Genomic DNA, 12055 nt, shown 5'->3' on the forward strand with positions numbered 1-12055 from the left:
ATTTGCAAAAAACAGGGATGCAACCCTGAAGTTCCCAAATTAGACATCCTCTTCTCTCTGACAACACCGCGAGATCCTGTTCATGAGCAGGAAACTGGATCGGTGATACCTGGCAACCCAGGCGGAGTCCAGCACGGAGTGCTGCCAATGATGCAGACTGCGCTCTTGTTTTGCATACACAAGAACAAAGCCTTTTTGTGTGGAGTTTGCATGTTGGAGTAAGCAGGTATAGAAAATGGATGGATGGAAATTGTCATAAGAATAGCATTTTTTCTGAAACCTTATGAAAATGTTATGTGGCAGATAGATGATTCATCTCACTTCCTATAAGAAAATTAGATAGAGCCCTTCGCTGTATTGCACTACTATTCCAAAGAAACTCACAGAGCACCAGTTAGAGCATACTTAAGACCTCACAGCTTCAGCAGTTCATCGAGAAAAGGTTCCCTTCTCTGGAAATTGCAAAACATGTAAAGATCAGTACCAGGTAGATAAAAGGGTGACCAATCAGTCATCAGCTGAAAAAAGAGACCTGATCGTCTGAAATTTGGCTAGAATGCTTTAAGGTTTATACAGTAAAATAATCAATTTTATGTAAAGTCATCTAAATGGAACTGCACGGAAAGCGCCTTGTGTGTCTGCCAGTGTAAGTTTTTCTAAGCTACTTTGCTAATTCAATATCTGCTGTTGAGCAAGTGACTGAAACCCATTAATGGGTAAAACCTGTGTCTAGTAGCCTCGGTTGGGCCATCGGAAATCAATCAGAGTAATTAGGGGCTGTGAACGGCTGGTCACTCCCCTCTCTGAAACCGCTTCTTGGTTAACTCTCGGTGGGTGGTCTCAGCCAAGTGCAATTAGCTTACGTGTGAACTGCTGTGTCCAATTCTGAGCGAAGCATAAAATAAGGGGTTAAGAAATTCTCGGGTAAAGACTTGCTGTCTACCTGCCCGTGTGCACAGTGCAAGGCCACTGAACAAGGCAAACCTGTCCCACTTGCCATATCCATGTTGCTCCAGCCTCACCACCCGTGTTGGAATATGCCTCACTCCCATTCCTGTTGTCTCCGGGTCATGCAGAAGATTTGACACAACCAAACAGCACCGCAAACTTAATAACCTCCGCTCTCTACGACACACTTCACTTTGTGACACTCCCTTGTCTGTGGGGTTGTGGAATTGCCAATCGGCAGTAAACAAAGCAGACTTCATTACTGCTCATGGAGTACTTGACATCCTGACTCTCACTGAGACCTGGATTAAGCCCGAAAACAATGCTACCCCGGGTGCACTTTCGACCAACCACACATTCTCCCACACCTCTCGTACATCTGGGACGGGGTCGTAGTGGGACGGGTCTGCTAATTTCCAACAAATTAAAATACAACCAACCGCTACCCATAGCTAAATACAACACCTTTGAAAACCATGCCATCTTGGTAACTGGACTGGTCAAAATCTTAATGGTTGTCGTATATCACCCACCAGGACAACTCTGTGACTTTCTAGATGAACTAGACACCTTGCTCTCTTCCATCCCTGAGCATGACTGTCCCATAATGGTCCTAATTCTTCAGATTTTCTGACATTAATGGACTCTTTTTGAGCTACGACTGGTCTGCAGTCCTCCGACTCACAAAGCTGACAAAGCGCTAGATCTCATTTTCACAAAAAAACTGCCACAGAGGCCCTCTCTGTCACACCTCTGCACTTTTCTGACCACAATTTACTTCACTTTAGAGTGAGTGTCCCCGGTAGACCCACTGCTTCCACCCCTATGGTTTCCTTCGGTTGCAACCTCCGCAACCTGTCACCCTCCCACCTCCCTTGTTGCCTCCGCTCTTCCGACCTCCAACACATTCTCCTCCCTTGAGGTTAATGAGGCCACAGAGTCCCTCTGCTCTACACTGAGCTCTTGTCTGAATAGTCTGTGTCCTCTATCCACCAAACCCACTCGATGCTCCCAGTCCCACCCTTGGCTTAATGATATCCTCCTATCGCTGCGCACCAACCTCCGAGCTGCAGAAGGGAAATGGTACAAATCAAAAGATCCTGCAGATCTAACAAAATTCCAGGCACTACTGTCATCATTCTCAGCCAGTGTCACTGATGCAAAAAAGGCCTTCTACATTGATGATTCACAGTACCACTGACACCTAGAAACTATTTTCCACCTTCAAAACTCTACTTAATCCTTTGCCACCTGCTTCCAATCTGACGGCAGACACCTTTACCTCATTTTTTACTGACAAAGTGGCAGCTATAAGCAAACAGTTTACCGAACTACCCACACCCGAACCTTCCCTAAACATGTGTGCCACTAACTCAGCATGCAAAAGGCCAACTGCATTATTTTATTCATTCACCCCTCTCACTGAGAGCTGTTGGTCTAAACTTCTCAAATGCAACCGTCCTACTACATGCCCGCTGGAACCTGTTCCTACTAATCTATTCCAATCCATTTACTATGGTAACTGCAGCAGTCACACATGTGATTAATGCTTCACTGACATCGGCTAAATTTCCTACCACATTCAAGCAAGCTCGGGTTACACCGCTGCTCAAGAAACCTTCCCTCCCTCCGACTCAAGTGTAGAACTATTGGCCGGTCTCTCTCCTCCCTGTTTCTGTCTAAGACTATTGAAAGGGTGGTCTTTAAGCAGGTCACAGAATACCTCTCACAAAACAACCTCCTTGACCCAAACCAAGCTGGATTTAAAAGTGGCCACTCCACGGAAATGGCTTTGTTGGCTGTGACAGAAGCCCTAAAAGAAGCAAGAGTAAGTCCTCTGTACTTATCCTACTTGACTAATCGGCTGCATTTGACATAGTCAACCACAGTATCCTTTTGTCCATATAGCATGGGCATCACAGGGAGAGCACACTCCTGGTTTGAATCATACCTCACTGGTCGGTCATTCTAAGTATCCTGACTTGGTCCCACTTCTGCTGCGCACTACCTCATCACAGGGGTCCCCCAAGGCTCAGTACTTGCTCTTCTCTTTGCCTCTTCTCTTTGCCATATACACCACCTCACTGGGCCAGATCATCCGATCACATGGCTTCTCATACCACTGCTATGCTGACGATACCCAGCTCTATCTGTCTTTCCCACCTAAGGGTTAGGGTTATGGTCATCTCCCGCCTTGACTACTGCAACACCCTCCTAACTTGTCTCCCGGCATTTGCTGTGAAACCTCTGCAGATGGTACAGAACCCAACAGCATATCTGGTCTTCAATCAGCCTAAAAGAGCACACGTCAACCCTCTGTTCATTGAGCTCCACTGGCTACCCTTGGCCACCCGCATCAAATTCAAGTCACTGATGTTAGCGCACAAAGTGCTTAATGGAATGGCTCCCATCTACTTGAATGCTCTCGCAAAGGCTTATGTCACGACTCGGCCACTTCGGTTATCAAAGGATTGTCATTTAGCAGTGCCTACACCACACTCAAGACCATCCACATTCTTTTCATGGGTCGTTCCACGATAAGGCCGATAATGACATACCGAGCGCTACAAGAACAGGGGCATCCCTATCTATCTTCGAGAAACTCTTGAAGACCCAGCTCTTCAGAGAGCATCTCCTTACCCTTACCCTGTACTTCCCTAACTCCTCTTCAGCACTTTCTCTTTCTGTACTCCCCTCTATGCCTGCACTCTATTTCTACACTGTCACCCCTGTCACCTCTGACAGAGCCTGACAAGTGATTTTCCTTCTATGTAGCTTATTGTTAGCTTTGATGTTAGCTGTAATGTTATATCCTCATTTGTAAGTCACTTTGGATAAAAGAGTCTGCCAAATGCATAAACAAACATAAACATAACAAATATGACCTCACCTGAATTGTTTCAGCTGCAAAATGGGATGATACTTTAAGACTTTACATTTGTATATAAGACTTGTGTTGGTGTGAGGAATTAGGGACATGCCCAATAGTGTTCTTTTGTTTCTTGCTCCCTCCTGCTCCTGCTGAATTTTGAAACATAACCGTCAGGTACTGTGAGATCTGTGTGTGGTCCGACGGGACTCGCATGACATCAAGCCCGATGCCTAATGCAGACCATCTGCATTACTCTGCTGTTTACAGCAATAAAAAGCAACAACAAAAAAAGGCACTGAACTATTTATATGATTAGGTCTATTGACACCCTAGTATAGTACTAGCATGAAGCCGCAATTAGAAAGCTAATTAAATTTTTTTGTTCGATCAAAAGCCAGTAACAGCAATCCATAACAAAGCTTAAAAGTAAGTTCAAGGGAAAATGAATAAAAAAAAAACACCTAATATTTTATTTCATGAATGCGCATCAACACAAAAACAAAACAATACAGATGATAGTATTAAAGTCTCACTGCATGTAACACATAATTGAAAAGATGGAAACATCCCCTTCACTTTTGCGCCATCCTTAGTCATCCTGACAAAATCTTCTAGTATAATGCGTCCTCCTTTAATTGTCCTGACAGCTTAATGTATTAATCCCCCAAACCTCTTATCAACTAGGAAAATAGTTTAGAGAGGTAAGTTGCAACAGGGCAACAAAAAAAAATTCCAAAAACAAAGTTCCAAAAACTGCAGTTCCTTGGATGGCCAAGACCTCTTTACTTAATCCTTGTACAACTGTATCGGGATAGATTTTTAGATGACTAGCCTATTTAATTTATTCTACGGCTTTGAAGTAAGAAGGGACAGGTCACCCAACAGGCTCTCATTGTAGCGTCTGGCCTTCAGTCAAGTCGATCCCTTGCACATCAACTCTGCCTTCAAAAACCCAACATGACGACTAAATTAAAAAATTCACAATGTCTTAAAATGATTCTGTACAACTAATGGAGGACGTCACTGTGGCATCCTTTCGACCGAAAGCACAAAAAGAGCGATTTTTCTTTTATAATTAAAAGGTATTTTTTTCATCTTAGTATTTTGCCAAGTGAACTAAGGAGTCTTACTGAATTTGTCCTCTTCTGGATTCAGATGAATCAACAAAATTCAAATTCTAGGTAGACTATTAATGTTGAATACAGGCATCCAAGAGCAGACAGCTGGCAGATGAAAGGCCCATAATTACTGCCATAAAAAGTGTGGACAACTTAATTGGCAAATCAGGGATAACTAACAGAAAGGCAGTGAAGGACACACAATTAGAATTGTCGTTGTAGGAAAAAAAAAATGGATCTTCAAATGTTACTTTTAGTTCTTTGTTGAAGTCCCACCCTTTGCCTGTAAAAAAGGCTATTCTTTCAGATTATCATGATGTTGCTTGTCATCACTGCAATCTTTGAGAAATCACACAGATATTTCAAGAAATTCCAAGGGATTTCTATTTTCCAAGTGCACCAGAGTGGATACATTCAACATATCTAATATTGTAGTTCATGGAACTTGTATTTTGTAGCTCGTTGTCAAACGTGCCTGCCCAAAACAAATTATTCCTTCAGCGTAGGATTCTAATTGCATGCTTTTGTCCTTGTCAGTGTGTGTAATCAAACATGGTCCTTATCTGTGGCACGCTTCAGAACACACCCTCCCATTTGCATCCTTTCTTCCTGTGGAAGATTGACCCCTTAAGAGCTTCTTACGCAGTCCCCCTCTCTGTCTGTAAGTGGTAATTAAGGACGCCCATTTCAGCTGGCCCCTTGAGATTTCAGTTTGTTCACACTTCAGAGGCATAATTTTTTTTTGTCTTATGTTGAAAACAGGCTTCTTGAACATTGTGGTCAGTCTGTCAAAATTGGCACTGTAATTTCACATTCTGTTTGTTTCTTTTCTTGGACTATGCCATTGCTGAAGTCACACTAAAGATCTTCTATGCCTTTTAAGACTTCCTGTGACAGTTTTGTCAGAAAGCTTGTCTCGAAAAAGCTTTGCAACACAAAATGTTTTGTTACTGGATGGTTCGTGGCGTAGCCCTATGTACAAAAGGCTATAGTCCTCGCTGCAGCTGGCCCCGGTTCAAGTCCCGCATTGGATGGCCATTTGCTGCATGTCGTTCCCCCTCTCTCTGCTTCCTGTCTCTCTTAACTGTCCTATCCATTAAAGGCATAAAAGCCCAATAAAAAATGTTTTGTGACTCTTAGACTACATTTGAGTTCTTTCTATATTATATTTGCTACTGTTTTAGGGTCTCTTGAATGTTGATGTGTGACTTCTTTCACTGTGTCTTATTTCTTAGGGGGACATCTCTTATGTGAAAGATCGCTGGTGTATGTTTGATGGATTCATGGTGTTTTTCATCTGGGTCTCCTTGGTGCTGCAGGTGAACTTGACCATTCCCTATCGTATGGATGCAATTTGTGCATTTACTAATAGCTGATTGACTCATTGATAATCAGTTTCTCTTTGTTTTAGGTGTTTGAGATAGCTAAGCTTGTGGATCAGATGTCTCCATGGGGAATGTTGAGAATCCCCCGAGCACTTATAATGATCCGAGCCTTCAGAATCTACTTCCGCTTTGAGCTTCCCCGCTCTCGCATTACCAACATTCTTAAGTACAATGCCTTTGTTATTAGTAGTATTTAATAGGATGTCACTTCATTGGTATGTGCATTCATATATATATATATATATATATGAAGTATAACTGTTTATTGTGCTTTTTAGGCGATCCGGAGAACAGATCTGGAGTGTCACAATCTTCCTGCTGTTTTTTCTTCTGCTCTATGGAATTCTTGGTGTTCAGATGTTTGGAACGTTCAACCATCACTGTGTTACCAATGATACAGAAAAAGGGTATGAATCAACTGAGCAGTTAACCTCATTATCAAGAGGCTAAAGAAGGTGAAATTTTGCCAGCGTAGTTCTCTTTTTAATAATCTCGAAAAAAAAAAGAATGAATGTGCAGAGTGCGTTAGATCAACAGCCTGAAAATGAATTGCATTCTTATTTTCTGACAAAAGACAAGCACACCTTTTGTATCTTTTCAAATGAATTTTTTCCAAACAAAAAGTGGAGCGTTTTAACCAATTAAAGCGACGGTAACGTGTAAAAGCTGTAAGCATACTTTTTAAAAATGATGTTATCGGTGCATCATGCGTTGTAATCCCAGTTTCTTTGGTTTGAGTGTCAACAGCAGGTTTTATTGGCCTGTGTTGGCAGTGGACGTTGACAGGACCTTAAAGTTTCAACTATGCAAATCATGCAAAGTAGATCGCAAAGATATTCTTGTCACCAATTACTTTTGTTTTTCATTTGACTCATAAATCATGAATATTTTTTCATAAGTGGATACTTATGTCTAATGCTAGGCTTACTTTATCTCTCCTTTGACATCAAGCAAAGTGATTTCCTTTGATAAGACATTATGAATTATAATTATACTAGGATGATATTATTCATCCTAGTATAATTAGCTTTATCAGGATTCACTACTATGCCTCTGATTGCCCTTTGTGGTAGAGGAATGAATTATCCCTTCTGATCCTGTACCCCTTAATAAACAATTTGGATGAGTGTCTGGGCAGGCAATTTGAAGGTATTAGTTTTCATTAGTGAAATCAAGCAGCTGCTGGTAACACCTGTGGCTGGAAGATAAGGATACGGATAAAGAGGACACTAGTCTCATAATCTTGTTGATGCTTTTCTTTTTTAGAATTTGATTTATCAACTAACTCTAACTCTATTTAGATATGATGCTTTAAATGGTTAATCATAACATTCTTTTTTTAATCAGCAAAGTGACATGGAACAGCTTGGCTATCCCTGACACACATTGCTCCCCTGACGGAGAGGGCTACCAGTGTCCTCATGGCTTCAAATGCATGGATCTAGAAGAGCTGGGACTTAGCCGACAGGAGCTCGGTTATAGTGGTTTTAACGAACTAGGTATAACTTATTGATTTTATTATTGAATTACATTCTCAAGATTTACAAGCATGCATTGTGAACACATTTTTATATTCTACAATTGTTTTTTTTTCGTACAAAGGCCTAAGAAAGCAGGCACACTAAAATTCGGTTGCCGTTGCTATTAAATCATATCCCTAGTGGTGGATAAATAAACTGCACATTTTTGCGTTGATCTACAGTATATTCTGTACAGGCATGTGGAAACATGACCCTATGTGAGAAAGTGTTACCTAAAGTTCTCTGCAAACCAGTTTCAGGATGAAACTATGCCATGCTGCAGCTTGTCGTGTTATCAGCTGAATGATGCTCAAATCCAGTATTGGCACACCGTGCGATGGCCCTAATCTTTGCATCACTGTGATGGAGGCTAAGTACTTCACAGTAAACAAATATGATGATAATATGATTATGTGTGATGTACAGACCAAATGAATGGCCTGAATGGTATATCAGCACACTCCAGAACTATTTATATTGCTTTCTAACTGAGGCTGCATTGCAGGTTGACCAGGAATCCTGACTGAAGAAACACTTTCAACATTTTCAAGCATAAAAATATTATGACAAACTGTTTTCTAGATTAAATCACCTTTTTGCTCAGTGTTACAAATACAGTCAGTTAATTTGCAGAGAGGGCATCAACTGGAAAAAAGCAGAGGGCTGCAGTTTTTAGCCTTTAACAGCTTATATAATTTTTGTTGATATATGATACGTTAAGATGAAATTTGCTGGTGATAAAATCATGCACCAAAAATCAGTTCATAAGGTTAACGAGTCTTCCAAAACATGAATTATGAATCTTATTATAATAACAAAGGAAACTTTGGGGCTAACCAAGTTCTATATTTGTTTTTCAGGCTGTGAGAATATACTGTATATCCATAATATGCAAAACTGGAACCTGAAGCATTATCTTAGCCTTAGCACTATCTTATCTTAGAGATTTAGCCTTGATAATTGGTGTGACATGCACAGATATTGGGTTGTCAAGACTGATTTATCACCTTGATTTTAATACCAATCTCTGTTTTTCATTTGACCTCTGCCAAATCCCCAATTACTCTTCTTCTACTTGGCCCTACATCTCCATTTTGCAGTGGTCAGTCAGATGCTCTTTTTCTTTCGGAGATCAATGAGTAATAGTCATCCAAATGCCCACCAAATGTTTGCATACGTTCAAATGGCCAGCAGCACTCTACCTGAAGGGCTCAAAGGCCCGTACTCCCAGATCCCTGAAAGAAAATAGGCAGTCTACCTCTGCAAAGCAGAGGGGTTATGGCTAAACAGGATTTCAAATTGGGTCCTAATATATTATTGTCTCATATGTGTTTTTGTTTAGGTACAAGTATCTTTACGGTGTATGAGGCTGCATCACAAGAGGGTTGGGTGTTCCTCATGTACAGAGCCATTGACAGTTTCCCTCGCTGGCGTTCCTACTTTTACTTTATAACTCTCATTTTCTTCTTGGCGTGGCTTGTCAAGGTTAGAGCCTCCGTCTCTGTACTGTTCTTGTCATGATCATTTCTGGAGGTAGTTGAACATTTGACTTTGTTAGGAGAACGTTCTCTGGCTAATGAGTGAAAGACTGTCATGTCAGATGGGGAGAAAGAAGTTGAACAATGGACGTGCACTTGCTGATTGACATTTCCTTTTAATTGTCACAACACTCACTTTCTTCTACAGAATGTGTTCATTGCTGTCATCATTGAGACATTCGCTGAGATCAGGGTCCAGTTTCAGCAGATGTGGGGGTCGAGGAGCAGCACTACCTCTACTGCTACAACACAGGTACAACTGTCACGCTCACACACACAAACTGACAAAGTTGTGTCACAAAATGTTACATTGACAACTTGGATATCTTGCGCATCTTGACTTTCATGCAGCACCTTAATCTGACCAAATTTTAAACGACATAAAAACGTCCTCAAATCAAATCAAATCAAAATTGATTTATAAAGCACTTTTTATACAAAAGCAGCGCAAAGTGCTTTACATAATGAAATCAATACATCTACAAACTCACACACTCATCTTTTAGTTTATGAACACACATCTGATCATACTCTCTTTTTCACACACATCACACTGACAACCACACACATACACAAGAACTATAGCAGAATAAATTACACAATTTGCTTCATTAAAAATAGCTGGATGAAAATTGTTCTTAGATAAATAAATAAGCAGAGGATAAAATAGCTCATTTACATGATAACAGCAGGCAAAACTTTGCTTAGCCTTACATTGTTATATATTGCATGCAGGCTGGTGGTTTTATTGAAACATCAGTACTCTCAGACAGAGGATAAACACTCTTATTTTATAGAATTTTAAAGATATTTTCCCTACCTTCTTGGGAAATTTAAATTTTAGCATGCAAGCCTAAACAGTTGGAGAAGCAAGAGCTGGGAAAACATTACTTTTTGGGTTTAGAGACTGTGAACAAGATTCAGATTAGAAGTGATACTTTTCCTGGGTCTTTGCTGAGTCATTCAGGGTATTAGTAGTTAGAGCCTTTAAGTCAGGCAAGTTTTACTTGTCAGCGTTGAGCTCTTCTATGATGATGCATATTAAAAAGCTGTGCTGGTGTTTTAGCAGAGAAAGTAGCCAAAGGCACCAAAGGAAAAAAGGCAAATCAGGTCTCTTGATGGTAAGAGTGAGAATACAAAAAAAGAAAAAAGAAAAAAAAATGGCCCGGCAGTTATTTATTTGCAGTCATAGTTTTAAATGACAAATGCTGCTGGTGCTAAATCATATCAGCTCTTTCTAATGTTTGAGTTAGTGTGACTCAATATGTATATAAATATGTGGGTTTGTTGGCAGGTTTGTGTGTTCTTTGGAAGTCAGAGTCTGTACTTTGCCAAAGACAGTTTAATGAGATAAAAGGAGGTACAAATGTGATTGGTCTGAGTGTTGTTATAGCTCCAACAAATCAGACAGACCAATGATATAAATGGCTGAAATATATCAATATATATCAAGTCTGAGGTCACATATAGGGAGAAGGTAAGTAGGTTGTGCCTGTGGAAAGAGCTTGGAATTAAATTAGTTCTCTTTGGCAGTAAAAAGAAAGTGTAGTTTGGCATCTGATCAGCATGCCAAAACACTGAGGAGTTATTACTTTGGGATCCACCATGAGGAGGTGGACAGTATCACTTGGAACAGACTCATCAAGGTTAATGGGCTTAGCTTTAATTTGCTTAGCCTTACATTGTCATATATTATCCATCTTTGTTTCTATTCGTGATTCAGTTAGATATGAATGTGATGAACACTTTAGTTTGCTTGCACTATAGTCTGGTACATTGAAAAAATAAAAATAGAAGCTTGGGGGTCCGTATCCTGGATAAGAGATGCTGATGATGAACCATGACATCAGTGGGACTTTTCTATCATGTTTCTCTCATCTTCATTTCTCTACTGTTGCTCTCTGATAAATGCATAAAATCCATTGAGGAATGTTTTGATTCAAGTTTGCAAAAGGATTCCAATAAATCAACTAGAACCAGTAAGTCAACACAAAAGTTTCAAGTCCAACTCCAGCAGTTTTAAATTCCCTAAAAAGTCATTCATGTTTCTAAAAATTTTACATTTTGAATTTTCTGCCATGAAAAAAATTCTCTATGCATTTACATGGCTTGAGTAAGACTTTACATATTTGTCCTCATTACGTGAGGGGGGAGGGGCACATGAATAATGCTAATCCGCCCCCAACCACATCTCACCTGCCATGTCTCTGCTACACTTTGCAGTGGCCAGTTCTAATGTTGGAGTAATTTACCCATAGATGCTTGAACCAGAGCGCAATTCTCAGGAAGAGGAAGCTAAATTTTACAGGGCCACATACAAGTATCAGAATGGTGATATATTTACTTTCTATTGTTTTCAACAGTTTGCTTGTCTTAGTTCTACTATTTTCTTCTCCAAACCTGTTTCTCACAGTGCATGCACATTCGCTTTAAAGCCCCACCCCTGCAGGTCGTCAGGTTAGTTCTTCCAATCTTCTAAGTGGGACACTGATTTTATCTTTCCGAGAGGCTACACAGTGAAGGCGCGGCTGAGGCGGATGACAAAACTAAGCTGTGGTATCAAAACATGAATATGACTGTGGCACGAAAACAAAAAGACTTGGCATAACAAGAAAATACTTAACTGTGTTTAACGTGGCGTGGCGTGGCATGAAGGGTGAAGACAGAGAAGGAA

General features: G+C 40.5%; 1 protein-coding gene across 4 annotated transcripts in view; it reads left to right on the forward strand.

Moving 5' to 3' along the window:
• The window catches only part of nalcn (sodium leak channel, non-selective), an 84547-nt gene that overhangs the window by 7664 nt on the left and 64828 nt on the right, over nucleotides 1–12055 (forward strand). For all 4 annotated transcript variants that reach the window (XR_012772535.1, XM_075479217.1, XM_075479218.1 and 1 more), the window contains 6 exons: nucleotides 6174–6257; nucleotides 6350–6489; nucleotides 6602–6730; nucleotides 7671–7822; nucleotides 9186–9328; nucleotides 9530–9634. Coding sequence is in view for 3 of the 4 variants with exons in the window: in XM_075479217.1 (XP_075335332.1) it covers nucleotides 6174–6257; nucleotides 6350–6489; nucleotides 6602–6730; nucleotides 7671–7822; nucleotides 9186–9328; nucleotides 9530–9634 (753 nt within the window). In the remaining variant the exon portion in view is untranslated. The remainder of the gene's footprint in view (nucleotides 1–6173; nucleotides 6258–6349; nucleotides 6490–6601; nucleotides 6731–7670; nucleotides 7823–9185; nucleotides 9329–9529; nucleotides 9635–12055) is intronic.

This window comes from Odontesthes bonariensis, chromosome 12, assembly GCF_027942865.1.
Source record: "Odontesthes bonariensis isolate fOdoBon6 chromosome 12, fOdoBon6.hap1, whole genome shotgun sequence".
Taxonomy (NCBI): domain Eukaryota; kingdom Metazoa; phylum Chordata; class Actinopteri; order Atheriniformes; family Atherinopsidae; genus Odontesthes; species Odontesthes bonariensis.